Here is a 24399-nt window from a genome sequence, read left to right as displayed (position 1 = left end):
CGACACTCTTGCGCATGAGCACTATAGAACAGCCAATAACGATCGGCACAGCCTGTGGAGTTTCTCCTCATGCCGTAATGTTGACGAATGGCTTTGACACGCCTATTTAGGATGTTTAGACTGTGAAGCATCGTTTTATGTGACGGCTAATCGAAAATAGCTATTAACTATATAAAACAGTCTACAAATTACCTAGTAACGGGCAGCCATTTCTCTTAACACATTACAGAAGATATTTGCACGAATTATTGTTTCAACCGACAAATGGATTCGTACATAGTTCCGAACAGCACTAATGGTTTCATTATTATGTAGGTCGTGTTTCTGCTATTTTGAAACTGAAAGTAATATTGGATCATGACAACACTGAGTGTTTGATATAAAAAATAGTGATAAACTTCGGTCGTATACGCACATTGTTACAAGGAACAATTACGAATTTCTGCAACGTGTTAAATGATACATTGAAGTGTTGCAAAAACTTTAAAACGTTATCACAAACGTTCAATTTTTTTAATTTTGACAAAAAGAACTTGATGTTCTTGTTTTTTAGCTATAACAAAATTTTGATTTTATATCAAATGGTTTGCTAGCATACTTAGGATGACTGAACCAACAGCTTAATAGCTAGGCCTACTGTTCAGCCTCATACAAGTTAGAAACATTTGTTGTTTTGTGATAAATTGGCTGTAAAAAGGCATTTTGTAGCAAATTTAAAATTATAAATAATACACTACACACTTAGTTCATATAACAGCAAAATAGTTATATAAAGATAAATTAAGACAATATAGCTAAATTTGAACATTTAAAAACTTGAATATTATATTGTCACAAGTCCTGTTTCTTTATAAACGCTTATTAATTTATTGTGATTAAATCTTTTTTAATAAATAACAATATTTTAACAATATATATTTGTCAGCATCTTTCGGAAATTTGTGAGAAAAAAACTGTAGAAAGTTGTGTTAGTAACATATTATTACTAAAAAGCTAAGAAACTGAAGATAAGCAGCGTGTCTCACCAAAATGGACAATTTTTCAAGACTAATTTTCATTTGGAAAATTGATACAGTTAAATGGCATCAAGGCCAATACAGGTTTTTTAAATCTTAGTTAGGTATTTCATGCTTCTTACTTATGAATTTTGCAATAAAAAAATGTTCTGACTTAAATTTAGTTTAATTTACTAAAAAAAATGGTTTCACTCAATTTTATAAAGATGCTTTTAAGTAGACAGCCTGCGTGCTATTCCCTGTTGCTACAACCAACATGTAGTTAGTATAAAGCATTGCACAGTAGTGTTTAGGCTTCACTAGGTGGAAAGACCACTACTAGTAAAATAATTGAATACTGCCCAAGTTTCATTTGCTGCATTAGTAATCAACCTCTACTTTGTCAATGCAACTGACATGTTTATATCGGTTTATATCGTTTAGTTTTATGAATAAAACAATACTGTTTTCGTTTTAAGAATTTGTTGCATATTTTGCATTCTATGCATTCAACTGTGTCACAGTTCATGAACTTGAATTTCTATAACTACTTTTAGCTGTTGCAAATAGCCAATAGCTAGGTTTGCCAATTTAACTTCGTGTAACCAAAATAATGTAATAAGAGAATTAACTTTCTAATAGCTTTTCTATAGTATAACTTTTTGACTTATTAATATAATTTAATCAGTTTTGGTTCTTCATAGTCTGCTGGCCAATCCATGTTTTTTGTGGTGGTCAGTCTTTTCAATTTGAATCTACTCACTATTATTAGACCGCACTGACACCCCACCTTCCACCTCACTAGCTGTTGTGTATTGCATGTTATAGACAGTAGACATCAAGCCTCAGCACCATGTCCAGAGCCGCGCAATCTAAATCTCGGGCTGACAAAAAGGGAGACAAATCAGCCCCCACTCCAGCGGTCACTCATGAAATTGTCCCTGGGAAATACACTGATGTTGACTGGTAGGCAGACGATTCCAGATGTTATATGTTACATTACCTCAACCGCTGTTAGATTGCTATAAATACACAGTCTGTAGCTTTTCAGATGAACACGTTGCATGCAACAAACTCATCAATGCACATCTTCAAATGTTAGCAATATTTGCATTATACTGTAGTTGTCGTACACATAAATATACCCATTGCATTCACAATCCTTTCCTAGACCACATCAAGCCATATTCACTGGTATTCTACTTTGGCATTTACATGGTCAAAAATTACAAAAATGATTGAAACCCTATTTTTTTACATCATACATTTTTGTATAATTTTTTACATAAACCTCCTTGTGACAAAAACTGTTGAATTTATGGCTCGCAAAAATAAAGAAAAAAGGAAGAGGACTGTAAATCCTGAGCTAAAAAGCTCTGAAGCACAACTAGAACAGGCATCAGCAGTTAAAGCTTCTTTACAGTCAGTAGACAAAGTCAGTCATTCTATTGGTGCAGAGATTCGTAGTGTACACTCAAAATCAAAGATGACATCCCATTCGCGTAGTTCCCACTCTGCAATGGCTCACGAAGAGCACAAAGGAAAGTTTCGAGAGAGAGTGGATTACCTAGTAAAGAGTAGCCACCACATGATTACTGGCCGATTGGCAGGATTAACGCTTTATGACCTGCAACAGATTCTGCAGCAGGGCAATCAAACACCCCAAACGGAAGTGATATCACGGAACGTTGAACCCTTTGATGTGTATGCTAAGTCAATACTTTTCTCGTTCATAGCAAAGTATTAGCATAAACTGATACAAAACTTTGCTAGTACTGCCTTTCCTTATTTTAGGAATCGTATGTTAGAGCTCGATGATGGAGAAGATTTTATAGGAGATATCATTGATGAAGTAGTTTCAGGGACGCTGTCCATTATCTACGATAAGTATATAGAAAGGCAACTGCTTCCATACACTGTATCACAGGCTAAGGCAGCTCTTCTTACAATCATAGATGTGAGTAGAACTTGCAGACAATTATCTTGTTTCTCTTATAAACAAAACTTTTGATACATAAAATTAAATATAGCTAAAGAAATTTACTTTTATTTTGCGGTATGTGTATTGCAGTGGAGATTCTTGGCATGTGATCCTGGAGAGAGTAATCCAACAACAGATGAAACATGGCAAGAAGACGAAGAGCCTACCCCTGCTATTCCAGATTGTTGGGCACAAGGCTCAGTCCCTAAAACCTTGATGAAACATAGACCAGCTAGCAGAGCATCTTTAAGGGAGGACATGGAAAAGTAAGGAATCACACGAAGACACATATGCATTTAGCTTGTTGGTAGTTAGTTTTTCTGTATAAGCGGGACTATCTTGTGTTGTTAGATATTTCATACGATTTACAGAAGGCTAAATATTTCTAGCTATGACAGTAACCTATATTTCTATGCAGCAATCTAAGCGGTTAAAAACATAAATTGAGTTTTTGACAAACATTACACGATAGCTTTTACATGGTCAACTAGAAACCAAACAATAGGCTGAACATAAAATAAATATTTCCAGTTAGTAAAGATTTATCCTCTTTTTAGATCAGCTACTCGTTTTAAATGCATTATAGTAATATATATATTATAGTAATATATATTTTTATGAATATACTTCAGAGAACTTTCATGTTGTCAGTTATTTACCTTTCAGTATTGTTAGTGAACCAATAGAAGAAGAGACAGCAGAAGAGGAAGAGAACTCAAACAAAGAGGAACAACCTTGGATTGTGACAGATGAAGAGCTCCTAGCGGTGGAAAAGGCTGTAAGAATATTTTGTGATTTTTTATATAATGCTATTAGTTTCTGACCTTCACATCATAAAATTGGGTTGTTGACAAACTCAAACCAAAACTAGGGAGACATGATTAGCAACTCCTTTCATTTAAAAATTTACACAATAAGCAAGTTAATAGTATCAATTAAGGTTTGAGATGCAGCCAATTCGTCTTTCTTAACTATAGACCTAATATTTTAGCCTGAAGAGCCTCAAATAGAAGTCGTACCACAGGAAGGCCCGATCAAGCCGTCTCCACCTACTGGAGCTAAGAGTAAAAAGATTAAGTTTAGGCCTCACAAAGGTCGGCTGCAGTCAGCTGGCCTCAGCAACCTTTGTGAGACTCTGGATGATACGGAGAGACGGTTAACTACCGAGGAAAGAAGAAAGGCGCAGCCAGAGGAGCCTTTAGACAAAAAACCTGCTGTCAAGTTGAATACAATGCCTAAATCTGTTGGCAGCATTCTTAAGGTAACCTTGACTTGGAATAGCTCCCAGTAATAATTGAGCGCATTGAGTCAAAATTTGAAAGCAATCTATGGTATTAGCCACCTAGATACATGCTGACTTCAACTACATACATGTATATAGGTACCATATATATGAATTGTGTTTATTTCATTGTTAGTCTTCGAAATACACACCAACTGAATCTGACAAGGTGGATGAGAAGGTATACGCATGCATAATAAAATTCCGTTTTTTAAAAAGTCTCACAGAGTGCCTTATTCACATTTCCTATGACATTCTCGTTTACATGCACCCAACACTTATTATTTTTATATGTAAACAAGTGATATGTTGCTGAGACATAAGATATGCTAGTTGTAAGTGATTCGTGCCTAAATATGCTTGTATTTATCCATGACGGCTGGGCTAATAAAAACAGTGCAGATTTAATTTAGTAAATATTGCCTTTATAGGCGATTATTTATTACTTAGCCTTTTGCCTCATGACATGTCTCGAGTCGAAAAAAGTAATATTGGCCTCCAATTGTGTTGCTAATCACTAATAGAGTGTGTGACAGTTTATGTGAAGAGAGGTCAAGGCTAGTATCAGACTACTTAATCTAACTGAACAAATTTCAGCTGAAAGTTTTCTGTGCAGTTTCAGTCAGGCCGTCCGCCTGGTAGCCGAGATGTTTACTACGATGAGGAAGGCAATGTTATAGCCATGTCCAAGATCAACCCTGACAAGCTTCCAACTCACAGGTTTCTGAACATCTTCTTGATCTCTAAATAACCTAATTCACGCTCTCATAGATTCCTTATGATTTAGTTTCAATTTCACATACATTTCTGATACGTATAGCCATGAGAACTCGATGTGTTAGAATAGCTTGCTTTCTAATTTTAGAATAAAAACCAGATTCCATGTGGTTGACCCCGAGGTGGAAGCCGCGCAAGCGCGTTTAGATGCCATGCGAACAGGAAGGTCAAAAACGTCTAAACAAAAAAAGGCCCAGCTTCCGATATCAGACAAAACTAAGTTGGAAAAATCAAGCATATTAGACTTGCGATCTGTAAACAGTAGAGGGACAGCTCCGAGGCGTATCAGAAATATTACAACTCATCTTGGTGCTAAGAGTGAAAACTCGGTCACACCGCTGCCACCTCCTATGGTAAGTTGAAATCTTGCCTTGGCCATTCAGCGCCTGTGTTAGTTTGCCAATGTACAATGATTTACAAATACTGTATATGCATAATTTCAGTTTTGCTATTCTCACTGGCCACAGCTGTTGCCCCCCTTTCACCTTCTATAAACCCTTACTCTCAGCACTTGTATTGTCTGCCACTTTTATCAACTTTAGCTATAGGAATGCTTTTTTACACAGCACACTCTTCTTGGCGCACTCCCATCACCTCTGTTTTATGTCTTACACAGATAGAATCAATGGAACTGGCACCAGGTGTGATTGTACGAGAAGGAGACAGAGTCAAGAAGGGTCCTAGACAGGTGAGCTACTGTAACACTATTCTATTACTATTCTATGAGCAGCTATAGTATGCACTTACTAACGATTTACAATATCAAGTCGATTCCTTTTTGAGCACTTATTTACACCATACCAACTGTTTACAGGTGATGAAAACTGCGGACAGACTGCCTACAAAAGATGCTCTGAGACCTGTCGGTATGGAACCCGATATGACTATATCTGTACACGAGCTGATTGGCAGCAAAGCGCCTCTCGTAAGAATAGAGGCAACACCTATACCTCCAATCATAGACAAACACAGTATGAACAATGTGCAAAAGCTAGTAACATGAATTAACTTGCTGTAGTCATTGACTGTCTAGCAAACTAGCTGGAAAGAAGGCGATGAGCATTTGGGACAAAATAGTAGCACGAGCTACGCGTATACAATACAAGGTTTTAAAAGTATTGTATTGGTTAGCTCTGCTTCATATTTAAATGGCCAAGAGCATGGTTTGTTATAACTGACATGTCAGTGGGACTACTGAAAGGGTTAACAGCTAGCTCTTCATTTTGTATATGCCTTAATTTCTTAATATTTTTACTTATGAGTAATCTGCATTTACTGTAAGTATTCAGAACTGTACTTGATTTACAACAGATAATATAACAAAATATAAACACTTTAAATTCCTTCACTTAAATATCATAAAAAATATGTCAGTCAATATAAAAAGTGAAGCTAGAGAAATGAGCAGAAATACATTTAATTACAATAACTGAGAGGATAACTGCTCATTACTAAAATGGCTCAAGACATGATATGAGAATAACTGCTATGATATGTTGAAAAATAAAAGTGTATAAAAGATACAGCAGCAAATGCGCAAATGTTTGGACCAGTAATCCATAGAATCTGTAGAGTTCGCATAGTTTTAAGTCATGAAATTTGCTTGCAATAAAATGTGAAGCAAAACTACAAAGCAAAAAACATAAAAACCCTCGAGAAGACTTAGAAGCTTAGCACCGACAATCATCCATTATGATCGAGAATAGCTCATGAGGAGGGTGTAAGATGTGATGCAGAATAAGTGATCATTGCCATACCTGTAAAATTCACAAGTTATGGCTATGATTGACTGTCATTTTAACAGACAAGAGCTTTCTTATCACAGCAGCACCCATTAAGATAGAAGGTGAAGACAGGCTTAAAGGGAATAAGTTTAATCCTATCCAATTTATTGCTGACAGAGATGGCAGCCTGCCTCTCTCAACTGACTTTGACCACAAACCTTGACTATACAGCCAACCACATGACCATGCCGTCCACTCAGACCATACTGTCCACTCACCTTGACCATGCTATCAATTCCTCCTGAAAACAGCCTGCCCTTGATAACGGCCAGACATGCAACACTCCCAGCATGTCTTATCAAAGTCTGTTTGCAGATCATGTTATTCTGACTCCATACCTGGATAAAATAGATGTTAGTAGTACATAGTACACAGAGATACCCTAGTAATAGCACACAGAGATACCCTAGTAATAGTACACAGAGATACCCTAGTAATAGTACACAGAGATACCCTAGTAATAGTACACAGAGATAACCTAGTAATAGTACTCAGAGATACCCTAGTAATAGTACACAGAAATACCCTAGTAATAGTACAGAGTGACCATAGTAATAGTACACAAAGATACCCTAGTAATAATACACAGAGATACCCTAGTAATAGTAAGTAACAGGTAATTTCACGAACCCTGATGGTTCTATCATAGGAAGCACTGAAGACTAGAATACCACCCGGACTGGCCATCCAGGTAAGTGCGTAGACGGTGCCACTGTGCCCAGAGAGGGTGGTCACTTGTTCCATGGTAGCGAGCTCCCAGACCTGCAGCGTGTCATCTTACATGAACTATCTAATGAGGTTACAAACCGTCAGCACCCATTACATACTTTACACCTAAAGCATTGGTAAAGACCCAGCCTACAAGGTGCTCTTGCCAAAGGGTTTCTTGTCGTGATATTAAGTTAGCTCTTTGCAGAAAGGCTTGTTGTACAAATATGGCTAGCAAGCCTACGTAACAGCTACAGTTCAAATGAATATGTACTAATGAAACTGCTAAAGAATCTGTGCAATCATAAAAGTCCTGAGCAATCGTGGTAATAAGGCTATGCTGAATGACAAAATTTTTAAATATTGCGGCTGAGAACAAAGGCTATTTCATAGATGCGGGCTGGCAGAGTATTTCGTATTCAAAAACTAAAACAGACCTCAGAGGAGGAGATGTTATATAGAATATGACATTGAGAGCAGGAGCTTTCAGAATACAGCAACAAGAATTGGCCACAGCAGTTTAAGAATACTATAAATGAAGGGACTCACATGAATAACCTTTTCGTAAGTACCGCATAGTATATGCTTGTCAGTCACACATATTGAGTAGACGCTGCCGCCATATGTCTTCAGAGCTGTAGTCATCTCCAGAGTGTCTAAATTATATATCTACAAGCGAAAAGGGTTGTAGGTGTGAGTTCTTGCTTTCCGTACACTGTTTATTATTATTATATGATGTAAGAATGCTGAAGGGCAGGGGTAAATATGATCAAACATTTTCCAATAGTTTCCACAAGTCAACAACCGCTAATAACACCAATCGATTACACAATTGGGGATATTTCCTGGTTTCTTTGTGATGAATAGTAAGACAAATCCTGAGCCATTAGCACTCACCAGAAATGAGAATAGCGCACTCTATTATATAGCACAAATGTAATTATGGAGATTCATGCGTGTACTAATAACCAAAACCGAAGATAACGACTCCCTCTGTTAAAATATGCTTACACAGCAAACAAAAGAACAAGTTCAAACATCCCATCGGAGTGCCAACTGCCAAGCCTGTCAACAATCCTGCACCCAAAGACTTGCACTAATCAGAACAAGCTATAATTCGCTATGTTGTTCTATACTCTCTTCAAATACCCCTTTCAAGCCTTACGATGAGTGTACTCATGAGGTCAAGCTTACATAACAGCTTTCACTAATGCAAAGAAAGACATAAGGAAAGAGAAATTCTAATGATACCTCTATGATAGAAGTAACGTGCTAACAGGTACCTCGATAGTCTGATATGAGCCACAATATAATTCCTTGTCAGTTGCGTACAGCGCCCTCACCCAGTGGTTAAAACCGTCTATCTCTCTCTTCAGCTCATGTTTACCTGAAGCTGCATTCCATACCTGTAAAACATCTGGTCAGCAATGTCCAATCATATTTAGGGCTGCCATATTCTGAACAACAAGCAAAGTGACTGAATATCACATTCATAAAACTAAATCTATTATTCTCTTACTCAGGATTAAAGATAGCCTCTGCTCCATGACCGGCCATGCTTATCATACCGTGTGGGTGAGAGGATTGCATGCATAATAGATACCGGCAAGGCTGGTTGAGGAAACCTATTCTGACTCGTCTTAACATGCACCAACCTTGACTGTTTTGAGACTGCCACTGAATATCATGGCTCTAGATGCTGCCAGAGTACAAACAGGGTTGTCATGGGCATCAAGTGTGTCTTCCAGCTCAAAACCATTTTCTATGTTCCAGACTAAAATTTTGGTGTCCTGAGAGCCCGAGTAAAGTTTATTTCCATAAACAGTGAGAGCAAGCACTATACCAGAGTGCCCACCCAGTGTTTTCACACACTTATAGTTACAGCTGATATCCCACACCTAAAGGTCAAATATATTAAAACTGAGGATAGAACGACAAATCTGAGGCGGGATAGAAAAAACATTTGCAGGAAGTCTATTAACTAGTGTCAATACTCCAGCTGTGCAACTTTTACAATCTAAAGGTGGACACAAAACCTACTAAACTTGGTGGATTCCGTCTGCGCAAGTCTTAATAGTTGTCTCAGAATCCATAACACGGCTAAGGGTACATTTATTTTCTACTCTCAATTCAAATGATAATTAAAATGTTTAAAACAGAATATTTTCCGAGGGAAAACAACAGAGGAATATGCTAAATACTTCTTTCACCTTAACATGGTTGTCAGATGAGCCACTGAACAAATAGTCATTTATGGCTGCTAAACACCATATAGGTCCATCGTGTCCTACACAGGTACCCTTGCACTTGATGATAGTCTCGGGGTCATAAGGTCCCATGGCAGGCATTTGGTGAGTCATTTGCTTTAGCTGATCCAACTCCTCCTGCATGTCACAACAACAGACTATTTACACACTACATAATAGAATAATTTTATTAGAAGAATACTCGGAGAGATTTTAATTCAACTTCTCAAAGGAATAGGCCACATAGAGAAATTATTTGATTAGCAATTTGGAGCCATACCATTATCATTTGTCTCTCCGCTTTAGCCTCAGCCAGCTCTTTATGGGCTCCCTCGAGTGCCACAGACATCCTGTCCACGTGGGCAATGAGCTCTACAATTACACATGTAGATACACTCAGAGAGAAGCTACAAATATACTTAATGCTCCATGGAAGAGTCTACTAAGCTATTGTTCAAATGTAGATGACAGTTTAACTTCCATTAGTAACTAGGGGACGAGAGCATATCTAGAGAATGAATGGCTACAATAATATTGAAACTGAGGCTATGAAAATGGTACTCCAATTTCATTTCAGCATGAAGATAATGAATAATTGATGAATATAAAACGCTTGCTTTACACATCGTATAATGTTGAAAGAAAACAGGTTGTTGAGTAAATCACATTAAACAACACTCAGGATGTGACTCAAGTGAAAGAGGCAAGCAGTCCATTTTTAAGGTCCTGTTCGGCCATGTTTAGGTGAAACAATCTATTAAGCGCATGTTGTTAAGCAGCATCTTTCATAGGGAATCACCAAATTTGATGTCAATTGAAGCCTGAGTAATTGTACAACTGGCTCAATATGCATGCATATTTGATCACAACTTAAAAAACATCTAGTTACCACCCTGCAGAAGAATTGTGCATTACTGTTTACATGATCTGACTACTGAACTGGCAGCTCCAAATCTTACACAAGAAATAATCATTAAAAAATCTGAATTTCTCAGTTTATTCTAATGAAAACAGTAACATCCTTGCGCAACAGATGTAGGACTAACTTTGGAGTGCTCACCAGTGTCGGACATTGTGGTTTCACACTTAATGCTATTAAAATGTGAAACCAATAACATAATTATATATTCAATGTTGATAAGCTGGTACAATGAAATTGAAATACATGTATATAGTAGGTGTATGATTTCTTTTGCAAGACCGCTGTTTTCATCGAGTGTTGTCAACCTTTGACAGCAGTTAGTTTTATTAACTTGCAAATCTCATAAGACAGAAAATGACAAATTAAGCCCAATAGATATCTTATTAGGCAGTGTAAACATCAGCTACGTCCTGTTAGCTTACTCCAGCCATATTTTTAATGTTTTAAATTACATGCGGAGTTATCACCTCATGTATTATGAAAAGAGGTCTAATCCAATTAAATGATCAGCTTCAGTGCGTGACAAGCTCGGGAACTAGTTACATGTATTATAATCCCCAAGCCTTAAAACGCTTTGATACTTTGATATAAGCCTTCGACACACAGACTCATTCCTCCAACATTTGAGCATATTAACCTGATGATGACACCAGCATCGCTTAAGACAAAGAAAACCTCTTTAACCGCTTAAAGATCATTCATCCGTGCTGCCCGGATGACGAATATAAACCAACCTGATCTTGACATACACAGGCTTTCAGTTAAATTAATAGACACCAGGATGAATATTAATACATGTAGCTAGATTAGCTGATACATACGTTCCTTCTCCGTTTCCATCTGCTCAAATCGTTGGCTTAAGCCACGAAGAGAAGTCAGCATGAAGTCTATATCCTCCCGAGCTGATTTGTTCTCTTGTTTGATTTGGTCAAACTTGCTCTCCCCTTCCACACCCTTTTTCACATTTTCATATATACACAGTCTCATATGATCATCTACACTTTGCTTGGTGGCCACATAACTGCATCTACAAAGAATGAGATGAGATGTGTATGTATTGTAGGCTACACATAACAACTAAGAATTAATAGATGACAAGTGAGAGGCGGGCCAAACTTACCCATATTTGTTGTTTGGACACATAAATGAGCTGCAATTCTCCAAGTGGGAATCCAAGTCCTACAATATAGATTGCCAAATTACAATGTGAGAGTTTTTCACACTAGAGCAAATAAAGCTCGGTAGCTAATTGAGAACATGTAAATTTAATCTCAGGTAGTGTCTACTGAGTCTATCATCGTTCCCCTTAGGAAATTTCCTACTACATGTAAAACCAAACAAAGAAATGTTTTCAAAGATTAGCTTGAAAAAAAACAAAGTAATTTCTAATAACTTTGTTTGTTGTTTAATTATAATATAAATTATTATTTCTAACGCATCAATTTTGGAGCTATAAAAATTAGAAACAGAGCCCGAGTGAAGTGCATTGTAACAATTTGTAGGTCATTTGAAGAAAACAGCAAAAATTTAGGTTTTGATCCAAATGTAAAGATCATGCGTAGAGATCAGTGCATCAAAAGCAATGTGTAGAGAGCAGTGCGTAGAGAGCAGCGCGTAGATATCAGCGCGTAAAGAGCAGTGCGTAAAGAGCAGTGTGTAGAGAACAGTGCGTAGAGATCAGTGTGTAGAGAACAGTGGGTAGAGATCAGTGCGTAGAGAGCAGTGCGTAGCGATCAATGCGTAAAAATCAGAGCATAAAGATCAGTGCGTAGAGAGCAGTGCATAGAGAGCAGTGCGTAGAGATCATTGCTTAGAGATTAGTATGTAGAAATCAGTGGGTAAAGATTAGTGCGTAGAGAGCAGCGCGTAGAGAGCAGAGTGCAGTGCGTAGAGATCATTGCGTAGAGAGCAGCGCGTAGAGATCAGTGCGTAGAGAGCAGTGCGTAGAGAGCAATCAGCTGTAAAACTGCCCTAAAATCTCAGGCTTACAAAACAATAATTGTGACAAAACGAAATGACCCGTGAGAAGACAAATCCCCACCTTTCTCAGAAATTGTGGACAGTTGCCACTGTTGGGACACGACATAGGAGAGTAGTCACACGACTTCTCATGCTCATATCGCTCAGAAATCTTTACCGTGGCTGGGCAGCCGTGGGTGTCCACCTCATACCCAGTGGCTGACTTTATACAGCCGTATTTGCAGTGAATGAGAAGCTCTCCGATCTGCTCACTCAGCGCTATGTTGTCCACTATGTACTTAGAAGGCTTCCTATCTATCGGGCAAACTTCATTCACACTTTTCTGTACACAGACTTTGCAGAATGTGTGCTGAAACAAATTAATGGTCGTATCTGTATGACTAGTCGAGTAAATGAGAAAAATAGGGCATCGCATATAATCAATGCGATGATCAATATTAAAAATAACTGATTGATGTGTCAGAGAAGCATATCAATCTTATTTTTGGCAGACAAAGCCCTACAGTATTTCCCGCTAAGCTTTGTTATATTTCCAACCCTAAAGTGTGAAGTTAATTGATACCCATGATGTGTACGTAGTGTAATACTCACCCCGCAAGTAGTGATGACTGGGTCTTTGAAAACATTCGAGCAAACTGGGCAACAGAGCTTTCTATTCAGAGGCTCAACAAACACATAAATCTCCTGCAACAAATCATAGGACAAATAAAAGAGAGTATAGAATGATAAACGGGGTATTAGCAAACTAAAAGGACACTAGACCAGACTGTTATAAGGCTGTAGACTATATACAGCAAATGTGTTGGTTTACCACAACAAATGTGTTGGTTTACCACAACAAATGTGTTGGTTTACCACAACAAATGCGTTGGTTTACCACAACAAATGCGTTGGTTTACCACAACAAATGCGTTGGTTTACCACAACAAATGCGTTGGTTTACCACAACAAATGCGTTGGTTTACCACAACAAATGTGTTGGTTTACCACAGCAAATGTGTTGGTTTACCACAACAAATGTGTTGGTTTACCACAACAAATACAATAAGCTTATGTAGACTCAGAGAGTAAAATTTTTAGCTTGTCTTCTAAGGAAATAACATGATATCTCAAAGCAGTGAACAGAGTAGATGCAGCGGGTAAGGTACAGATGAACATAGGATGCTAGAAATATGTCCCAGTATCATCATGGAGCTAAATAACAGACAATCTACACACCTTTTCACTGGGTATAGGAAAACCATTGATATTGAACGGTTGACCCTCTGGTTGATTGAAGGTGAAAACATTCATGGAAAGGTTGTTGAGATTTGAACTTCTCAAGGACGAATTGGAATCTCTGAGCTGACTGTCAGATGCACTGCTGTTCATCATACCTGACTAAAAAGTAATTAGTTTATTGCGGCAAACGTATTAAAAGAAAACTGAAACTAAACAACTGTAAAAGTTCATAAAATAGGAAAGCACCATAAGTGAACGGTGTCTAACCTGATCAAAATGTGGTGTCCCGGGAGTATCAAAATTGAAAAAGGATTCTGAACAACCACTTCTAGGCCGAGCTACTTGACCTGAAAGTAAGAGATAGATAGGTTTGATTTGCGAACAAATTATCAAGTACCATCCCTTATATATATATAAGATCCATTAAAACCAAGTGACATATTGAAGTACTATACCTTATATATATAACATCCCTTACAACCAAGTGACATATTGAAGTACTATACCTTATATATATATAAGATCCCTTACAACCAAGCGACATATTGAAGTACTATACCTTATATATATTACGTCCCTTACAACCAAGTGACATATTGAAGTACTATACCTTATATATATAACATCCCTTACAACCAAGCGACATATTGAAGTACTATACCTTATATATATTACAACCCTTAAAACCAAGTGACGTATTGAAGTACTATACCTTATGTATATAAGATCCCTTACAACCAAGCGACATATTGAAGAACTATACCTTATACGTATATATTACATCCCTTACAACCAAGTGACACATTGAAGTACTATACCTTATATATATTACATCCCTAACAACCAAGCGACATATTGATAACAAAGTTTATTCACCACTCGTCAACAAGTCTAATCTCAAGCTTCTATCAGTTCCCTTGAATATGAATTTACTTATCAGCCAACAGACAACATGAGAGTATGCAGCCAGTTAGCATCACATTGTATTGGGCTATTGAGGCAATATATCAACATGTGGACTATTTAAGCAGGCCAAAATCTATTTGATACTTTGATATGTGCTGAAAAATAACAACAGATATGTAAAACTATGAACCGATAGTCAGGGGAACCCGCCTTTTAGAGTAGCAACAATTTTCTAATTTCTTTCAAGATGAAACTAAAAAAGGATGACCTTCTGCTAGAAATATAAAATACAAGTGTTCAAAAAGTAACAGAAACTGTACTTCATGCTAGCCCAAGGAGAGACAGTTATATAACTTCATGTGAAGATTATTTTAGCTTTTAAAACATAAGTAAATACACTTTTGACTTCAACTTACAGTCACAAACTTTTTGACCTATAAATTGAAATTTGAAGAAAAAAATTTATTTCAACATACCAAGTAATTTTCAACATGTGACGCCTAAAACTTCAAAACCTTGTCATTTTACAACCAATACATATGTTCATAGTTCTCCTTCATATAGTTCGGTTCCATTGTGTTCAAATACTTTTTAAACAGTGCCTCATACTTTCCTTTTTCAGTTTTCAAATCATGACCCCTAAAAAGACTAGCGCTTGTAGCTAAAAATGAAACAACTTTTTTTGAGAACTATAACAATATATATAGTAGAAAATCGTAAGTGAACCTCTTTGAGTAAGACTGTAAAAACTTCAGAAGCTGTCAAGAGAGTTTCAGGAAAAACAAGCAGAAAGAAAGGAAAGCCTAAAACTAGTGAAAGCGGAATGGCTGACTGACTGCAGTATTGCAGGCTACGTTTTCATATTTTCATTTCGCCAATCTGGAAGTCTGGATTACATCCAATAACATCTACTAACTATACAAGAACGACTATAATAATTAAATATAAAAATAAAAATATAAAAAGTATCTAATCTAAAAAAAAGAAAATTAAATATGTTAATTCAAAGTTCACATGAGCACAATTAGACTAGCTTTGTACTGATATAACGGCATTCACCTTCATATCTTCCTGCCCATGTTTCGGCAAAACTATGCCTTATATAGCTCGCCTTTAATGCGAAAATTCATCTTTTTAATCATTATTATTCAATTTATTTAGTTGTTTTCACATATAATTTACTTTCCATATAGCTTGATATAACAAATTTGTTTTCAGGTTCTAATACATAATAACCAGAAGTATAACTCATTGAGACTTTGAATTTTTAAAATGAAATAAATGCAATATAATGTATTTATATAAAAATACTTGCTCTAACATAAGGTGGTTTTACTGTTTTAACATACAAAATAAACACCGTAATGAATTAACTTTGTATGTAGAGGGCCGACTTAATATTTAGAGTTGTATAGCTTAGGTCAGCAGAATGCGTTTTGCCTTATTATATATGTGTGTGTGTGTGTGTGTGTGTGTGCTTAAAACTGGCAAAAAATATGTTGCATTAAAATAGAATAATAAATGTGGAAGCTCATTGTCAAAACACAGATCAACAAGTTGTACTTGTAGCCTGATACTAACGTTGAAATGCAGCAGGCCTTACATCATAAAATGTAGCAATTTGATGACAATACATATTGGAGTTTGCTTATGTGTTTACAATAAATTTCATAACAACTACAGTGCTTCTCACAGAAAGTCAAAGCAAAGGTCTTGGTCTTCTCATGGCTTACACACAACAAGATATACAGACTATAATCCGCTCTATATTTTTTGTCTGAGACTTCTGACCAACAAAGATGTATCATTATTCTCACTGGAACTGGAGGCTACACAAAATCATACGCACTATTGAATGTATGTTAGATCATAACATTATGAATTTTATGGTAGGTAACATTCAGCATTCAACATTAGTCTTATAAAGTTCACATGATTAACAAACATAAAAAATACACTACCTAGCTTTTTAGGACTTTGGACAACTTGTGACGAGTCGATGTTGCTTCGGATCATAGTCTCACTGTAGAGAAAACTTTAATAAATATGAAGACTAAATTTCGGTCATAAATATTCAGGTAAACCCTGTGTGAACTTCCTGTTATATTCGCTATGGACCATTTCGATTTTCAAAAATTAATCTTAGCAAGTTTGAAGGAAACGTCAAATTATATATATTCGTATATGCTTTGAAATACTTCAATTGTGCGTTCAATTGTCTTGTTTTAATGTTTAGCACTAAACTATGACTGCGAGTTTCCAAATAGTCAACCGGAAAATAATATGCGTGAGTCTAAGCTTTTGCATAGACTCACGTCCTCTCGACGAGTAAGGGCTTTGAACGGAAAGTCTGCTCAACAGTACGTGTTGTACATACAAAACTGAAATCGCACGTAGGCTAATCATGAATGACGAACGACGCTACTTTTTCGAGCCCATTAAAAACCTGTCCCGTCGTAACCAGCTAGCGGCGAATACATACATACACGACTTGTTCATTAGGTTCATAAACTCTAAATTGCCGTACTATTCATACATGCATGCACGAAGTCAGTCAAGTTCATCTAGTGATTACACGTTATTTAAATTAACTTGTTTGCAAATAAAATATTTTACTGGGAATGTGTTATATTTTAGAATATTTTCTCCAATAAAGCAGAATAACTAACTCGCGTAATTACAAAATGCCTACCTACAGTTCTACAGCGACATCGTAACCTTGCTTCTAGATACATGTACATACAGCATTCTATTCGTTCGTAAAGAAGCTCGAAGAACATATCGCATTTCATAGGCCGAACTCCTTATTGTCACTTGGCTCCAAACATTGGCACGTGTTCATCACATGACCGTGTTGTTTTACATTATTAGAACGACATGTACATATATTTATTGAGTTTGTCGGAGTATCAGACACGTCAAGCTTGGTTAAGTATCAGTTAATAGATTGAATAAGTGTCAAAAACATATTTCTAATGCTTGATTTCAAACTTTTAATGCAGGCAGAAGTAATTAATCTGTATGGACAACTGGTGAATACCCGGCGTTGTCCGGGTAATAATAAAGTTTTTGCACACAAGTTTTATTTTTAGTCAACGTATACGACATTTACCATTCTAACTTTTAAATTAAGGTGTTTGTTTATTTTTGTGTACTATGTTTATTTCTGTATGCTGTGCTCATTTCTGTACAATTCATACTGTACCGACTGCAGGGCCTACTACAGCTCTATACTGATGGCAATAGTTTTTTTTGGCCATTTGTGCTTAAGCATTTTTTTCATGCATGGACACATATTTTTCATCTAGTGTGATTTCACACATAACGCTAGCTGAAGTGTTTAGTGTGAAGGCATAAAAGGTTTGCAGGTGTAATATGTAATATTGTTGGTTGATGCTTCTGTTAAAGTAAGAGTTTAGTAAGCGTGGTGCAATCCATGCTATAGGTGGCAGGAAACTGTTTATTGACAGAAAAACTTAATGTGGGAAGATAACTCTAAAGTACATAATACAACCTCTCTTTCTCTGAGAAACATGATCATTGAAAGTATAACATTTCAATAAAGACATTGTTATGTGTGGCTGTGGAGAAATTATGTTATGCATAACTAATACGAATCCACACACAACATCAGTGTCGAATTTGCTTGTCATATTATTCTATTTTAACTATGTTTAGTTTGTGCACTTTTTGCTTAGCTTGTGGGAGCTAATTTAATTATTAATGGTTCGGTACAAGTGAAGGTGATAGGCTGTTGTAAGCAATACCGATATTTACCAGTACAAGTTAGTTCTTTATTCTATAAGTTCAACAATTAAAATACGCAACTAACAAAATTCTAAAACAATAGTATTAATGACAAAACAATTAGAATAGCTAATGAAAATTACATCCTTACTCGAACTGTCGTCCGTGTTTGCTCGGGTCGGTCCATGCGGCTGCGAGTTTCGATAGTCAGATGAGAGTCATGGCAGTCCTTATATGTAGAGGCTCGGTAGTTGAGGTAGTGGCTCAGAAGAGGCTCAGCTGATAAAGGAGAATGAGGCTCCATAGGCAGAGGCGAGAGGGAGACTCTTCAGCAGGCAGATGGGAAAGCGTCCAAGGAGGCTCTCGGGAAGAGCGAGAGCCAGAGCTCAAGCTAGAGCTGCTGAGTCATTGGAGCTGTTCCCTTTTATACATGTCTGGCATGTGGGATGGCTAGCCTGTGGGTGTAGGTTGAGTGTTGAGGTTCAATGTTTCATGTCAGGTGTGTGAAGATATATTGTTTGCGTAAGTCTTCAGCTGGTGCACGTGATGTTGACATGTAGGGTGGAGCTCGTGACTTACTCCTGGTATCTAGGTCATGTTTGACAGGAGTGGCAGATCTGTATGTGACTTATTTGACTCGTCTCTATTGTTTCTCTGGTGGCTTTTTGATGATGGTGGTTGGTAGGTTTAATTGCTTTGACTTCCCTTTGGCATGTTCTCCATCTGGTTATGACGCAGTTTCTATGATTGATTTCTTTCAATTCTGAAGTTCATAATTTTCTTTTGACGTTTCCAATTATCGAATTATTTGATTTCTTTTAGGTGTCTTGCTGCTTGTAGGTATTATATGCTTATCCTGTGGTCTGGCTACATTCCCTGTTGGTATCTTGTTTTCGTAATATCTCCATACAACAACATATTGATCGGAAAATGATTGTCACATTAATATCAACAAGAGTATGTCGACCTACAGAAGTTACAGAACCTTCAGTGCTGGAGTCTGAGCCAGAGGGCTGACACTACGCTGTTGGATTCACAAGTTGGGCTTCACAGGCTGCCTAACTGTACGACCAGACTTCGATATATATGGCTCCTTAGGACTGTTCGGTGGCGGTTCAACATCGTCAGCTATATCCTCGATCGGTCGTATGTCGATTCGGTTACGTCGAATTGAAGTTCCACCTGAGTTTCAGACAATATAAGATCGAGGAGCATTTGGGGCAGCTGCTGCTGCTTCAGCTTCACAGTTTAAATCTGAAACAAAGACCTGTTGACCAGGGTCAGGCGGTGGCAGTTCTCTGGTGCGGTGTCGGTTGTCATAAGAGGTCTTGCTTCTTTCTCTCTGGTCCTTCTTCCAAGCACGAATGCTTTGGAGGTTAGGCCTAAAGGCTTCTAGCATGACAGAGAGTGCTGGTACGGTCGTTTGGAGTTGTCGGTCCATAAACAGCTCGGCAGGAAATAATTCATTCTCAAGGGTTGATGTACGTTACGCTAGCAATGCAAGATAAGGGTCAGTCTCTTTTTTCAGCATGGACTTTATCGTTTGAACGGCTCTCTCAGCCGCGCCGTTCGATTGCGAGTGCTTTGGCGAACTAGTGATGTGTTTAAAACCATAGCCGATGACAAATCTTTGAAACTCTATCCAAGAGTACTGTGGCCCATTATCTGAAACCAGTAGCTCAGGAATACTGTGGCGTGCAAATATGCTTTTCATGTGATCAATAGTCTCTAGGCTGTTAAGCTCTTACAGCATGGCGACCTTGATGTAACGAGAATAATAATCAACTAGCAATAGATACCAACAGTCCTTAAAATTAAATAGATCACTACCAATATGCTTCCATGGGCGAGATAGAAACTGATCTCATCAGTGGCTCTGGAGGAACTCAGGCTAATTTTCGACAAAATTCACATGAGCGTACCATTTCCGCAATTTGTTGCGACATACCAGGCCACCAAATTGATTTCCTTACTCGCTCTCTGCACTTAGTAATGCCTAGATGGCCTAGGTGAACTTTCAGTAGCACTTCGAAACGATCAGCGAGCGTAATGATTATTCGATCATCGAAAATGAGTACTCCATCAATTATGGTTATCCTAGAGCGATTCTCAGAGAAGAGACGTACCAATGAGTCATTGGTCATATACGCAGGCCACGTCGTATTAACAAAGTGGTGAATTTTTGACAACACCTCGTCGTTCTTCTGTGACTCTATGAGTTTGCTGAGTCTCTCATTGGAAGCAGAGTAAAGCAGAGTACTGCGAGCATGATTTTCTACATCCTCCACGAATGCTATGTCCTCCACAGTAGGAACAGCCTTTGAACGGGAAAGTGCATCAGCTACAATATTTTGCTTCCCAGGAATGTGTTTCATCCGGTACTGGAAGCGTAACATGCGCATGCCAAATCGTTGAATGCGAGCAGGCATTTTGCTGAGTTCTGTGTCACTAAATAAAGAGACGAATGATTTGTGGTCGGTTTGAATACTAACAGTCATGCCTATAATGTAATTTTTGAACTTTTCACATGCCCTTACAATGGCGAGGGCTTCCTGTTCAATTGTGGCATATCGTTGCTTTGGGTTGGTGAGTGCTTGCGACGCGGGGTAGACTAAACGAAGCGTGCCATCAGGTTGTACTTGTAGTAATGCAGCACTGGTGCCATTCCTACATGCATCTGACTGGATGATTGTTTTGCGAGTTGGGTTGTATACCGCCAGCTCTACATATCGGCACAACTCGTCTTTGATGTTGGTGAAGGCTTCAGCTTGCTGGTCTCCCCCATAACAACCGACAGTTTTTGCAGAGCAAGTCCCTGAGCGGTGTACTGATATCACCTAGACGCATACTGAACTTACTAAGTTGGTTGGCCACGCCAAGAAAACTCCGCACATCTCTCACATTTTTTGGTGTCGCGAAATCTCGGATGCCCTGGATGGCATGGGGTTAGGTTTAACGCCACTGGAGCTTATTACATGGCCTAAAAATCTGATGCTGTCACAAGCAAACTGACATTTGGATTAATTTAGTGTCATACCGGCTCGTATTATTCTATCTAACACAGCACGGACTCTGTTATCGTGTTGTTGTTGGTCATTTTCCTGTATACACACATCATCCATGTGGCAAATTACTCCATCAAGGCCATCCAGTACGCTTGATATAATCTTCGAGTAAATCTCAAGGCTGGACGACAACCCAAACAGTAACCGGTTAAAAGCAAAACGGCCAAATGGAGTGAGGAATGTTGTCAGCATTCTGGCTTTAGGGGTTAATGAAATCTGTTAGAATCCTGAGTTTGCGTCGAGCTTTGTAAACAGTTTGCTAGTGCCTAGCTTTGCCAGGTTCGACTCAACATGGGCCATTGGATAGATTTCTCTCATTTGATTTCTCTGTTTAATTTAGTATAGTCAACACAAATACGGATACAGGAGTTTGGCTTTGGCACAGCCACCATTTGCCCACCAGTCGCTGGGTTTATCAACTGGAAAGATTACATTGTCCTTAACCATCGTTTCGAGTTCTGACTGGACATGGTCGAGCAACAGATAAGGTACGGTTCTTGGCGTGTTTATGGCATACAGTTGACAACCTGCCCGCATTGTGATATCAGCCTCCTGCTTCACACAGCCCAGACCCTGAAACAGTTTAGGAAATTCACATTTAAAATGATTAGCAATATGCAAATGGTCAACATTACAACTGACTTTTATCAGACCTAACTCAATGCATGCATTTCTACTTAGTAATGTTTTTGTCTGGTTGACTACATATAAACTTTCATAGTGCTCAGCATTATTTACACACAACCTGCCTGAAAAATAGCCTAGCATGGATACTCGATTATTTCCAGACCTAAAATCTTGTCATTTAGTTTTAAACTTTGACCAGCACACAAGCTACTAGGTATGACCGAAACGTCAGCACCAGTGTCAAGTTTAAACTTTACGGACACAAGCTTGGACTCTGATTCACCCATGTGCACATCGATACTTTTCATTCATGGATTACTGTAATTCTGGTTATCCTGGACTTCACCTAGGAAGACCCTCTTTATCTCTGCCTCTACCTCATCAACTGACGTACGGCAGTTAGAATCTGGCTTAGGCTTACCGGTTGACATTGAGCATACTTTCGAAAAATGTCATATTTTCGAACATTTCCGGTAAACAGCGCGCAGAGCAGGACAACTTCTTCACGAATGCTGGTAGTATCCACAGTTTTTACACGGTTGATGTTGCTCTTGGCACTGATAGCCAGGGGTTGGGGGAAGGCGATGGCTATTGCGACTTGGCTCGCGTCTCTGATGATTATCGCCATGGATAGCATCGACAGAGATGTTATCCTCAGTGCGACTTAACAACTTCATTTGATGCTCAACTTGCTCAGCTTGCCTCGCCATGGCAACTGCTTTCTCCTCAGTAAGCTGGTCCAGCTCCATTTTTTGCATCTCTCTGCTAACATTCTTGTCCGCGATGCCCACTACGACACCATATCTAATCTGTTCTGATCTACGATCTCCAAAGTCACATCTATCCGCTATGTGGTTTATTGCACGGGTGAAATCTTCAACAGACTCACCAGGAAGCTGGTCACGTCTGAAGAATGTCGCTCTCTCAAATACAGCGTATTTCCTTGGAGAAAAGTATTTGTCAAACCCCTTTTTCACCTTTTTATAATTTTGTTTGTCTTCTGTAGGCAAGCAATCGAAGATTGTTTCACTTTTAGATCCCATCGTATATAGCAAACTATCTATCTGCAGTTGATCTTCTTGCTTATTTAGCTGTGACAGGCTATGAAATCTACCATATCTGTTGAACCACTCAGCCCACTTCTTCGGTACGAAGTCAATTTCTGCCGGTGGGCTAAACTGCCATATTTAACGTCGATTGAAAGAAGATTATACCAAAAGGCTGCTTAGCAAAATATTAACACAAGAGTTCTCACAATGTAATCTTAGTACTGGCTACCATGTAATATTGTTGGTGGATACTTCTGATAAAGTAAGAGTTTAGTAAGCGCGATGTGATCTATGCGATAGGTGACAGGAAACTGTTTATTGACAGAAAAACACAAAATGGGAAGATAACTCTAAAGTACATAATACAACATAATACATTTAAGTATGTGGACAATTTGCTCTATAGTATTATAACCAGTTGGACGGCGTAATGTATTGGATAAATATCTTCATGCAAAACTGGGAATTCCGAGTTCAAATCCAGTGCGCAGCAGATTTTCATTCTTACCACTTTATCGTTATAACTGGACAGACAGAATACAAACACTGGGATTTATATATATATATATATATACTGAATGTCCGATGTTGCTCGAGTTTAACACTTGTTCATCAACAGCGTTAGTGTTCACCAACCTAAGCCATCATATTACTAGATGTTATAGATTAATTAAGAAGCTGTCAATTGAACATTTAACAACGTTTATTTTCTAGCAAGAACTCACTGCGCATCTATATACGCATGTGTGTACAGGTAGTTACATTATAGTCTCAAACAGGGAAATATATTCTGAATGTAAACACTACATCCCTCCACAACTTATTCTATAAGATTGTCCAGCAAAATGTATGGGTACACAAGAAAACACGCATACTAGCAAAATACAAATACTGTATAACCAAACTCTTATATAAGCAATAATACATTTACGAACGGAATATTGGCGTTAGACTAGACAAAATGGAACTAACATATATCAGTGAACTAAAACTATATTAGTGAACTAAAATATAGCACTAAACTAAAACATAGCCTACAGATCAGATAACCATTACAGACCCATAACAAAACCCTCATATTGTGATGGTAATTTACGTTCCCAGACTGG

General features: G+C 37.9%; 3 protein-coding genes across 3 annotated transcripts in view; 2 read left to right on the top strand and 1 right to left on the bottom strand.

Moving 5' to 3' along the window:
- The first annotated feature begins 208 nt into the window (after positions 1-208).
- On the top strand, positions 209-6144 carry LOC137385514 (uncharacterized protein C2orf81 homolog). Its single transcript, XM_068071987.1, has 10 exons — positions 209-311; positions 1824-1961; positions 2790-2952; positions 3067-3242; positions 3643-3754; positions 3968-4237; positions 4875-4978; positions 5124-5388; positions 5652-5723; positions 5850-6144. The coding sequence occupies exons 2-10, from the start codon at positions 1849-1851 to the stop codon at positions 6036-6038; spliced, it is 1464 nt and encodes a 487-aa protein (XP_067928088.1). The 5' UTR covers positions 209-311; positions 1824-1848; the 3' UTR covers positions 6039-6144.
- A 162-nt stretch (positions 6145-6306) lies between these two features.
- LOC137385513 (E3 ubiquitin-protein ligase TRAF7-like) lies at positions 6307-17061 on the bottom strand. The gene is made up of 15 exons (XM_068071986.1): positions 16764-17061; positions 14164-14243; positions 13894-14055; positions 13267-13359; positions 12737-13024; positions 11816-11874; positions 11517-11722; positions 10054-10145; positions 9738-9911; positions 9183-9425; positions 8811-8933; positions 8077-8196; positions 7450-7581; positions 7038-7157; positions 6307-6792 (listed from the first exon to the last, which is right to left on the bottom strand). The coding sequence occupies exons 1-15, from the start codon at positions 16816-16818 to the stop codon at positions 6781-6783; spliced, it is 1959 nt and encodes a 652-aa protein (XP_067928087.1). The 5' UTR covers positions 16819-17061; the 3' UTR covers positions 6307-6780.
- A 635-nt stretch (positions 17062-17696) lies between these two features.
- Positions 17697-24399, top strand: part of LOC137392014 (N-acetylglucosamine-6-sulfatase-like) — a 39346-nt gene continuing 32643 nt past the window's right edge. The window contains exon 1 of the mRNA XM_068078603.1: positions 17697-17729. The gene's annotated coding sequence lies outside the window, so the exon portion shown is untranslated. The remainder of the gene's footprint in view (positions 17730-24399) is intronic.

This window comes from Watersipora subatra, chromosome 1 (genome assembly GCF_963576615.1).
Source record: "Watersipora subatra chromosome 1, tzWatSuba1.1, whole genome shotgun sequence".
Taxonomy (NCBI): Eukaryota; Metazoa; Bryozoa; class Gymnolaemata; order Cheilostomatida; family Watersiporidae; genus Watersipora; species Watersipora subatra.
The sequence above is the reverse complement of the archived record's forward strand: the minus strand, read 5'-3'. Positions and strand labels throughout refer to the sequence as shown.

Bases quoted from the DNA above. Each gene is read 5' to 3' on its own strand.
- LOC137385513 (XM_068071986.1), bottom strand. From the start codon at position 16,818: ATGATCCGAAGCAACATCGACTCGTCACAAGTTGTCCAAAGTCCTAAA. The intron at 14,244-16,763 runs GTAGTGTATTTT...TCTTACTTTCAG, and splicing joins CCAAAGTCCTAAAAAGCTAG to GTCAAGTAGCTCGGCCTAGA. The intron at 8,197-8,810 runs GTACCTGTTAGC...TTTCGCTTGTAG, and splicing joins GCTCATATCAGACTATCGAG to ATATATAATTTAGACACTCT.
- LOC137385514 (XM_068071987.1), top strand. From the start codon at position 1,849: ATGTCCAGAGCCGCGCAATCTAAATCTCGGGCTGACAAAAAGGGAGAC. The intron at 3,243-3,642 runs GTAAGGAATCAC...TTTACCTTTCAG, and splicing joins TTAAGGGAGGACATGGAAAA to TATTGTTAGTGAACCAATAG. The intron at 4,979-5,123 runs GTTTCTGAACAT...TTCTAATTTTAG, and splicing joins GACAAGCTTCCAACTCACAG to AATAAAAACCAGATTCCATG.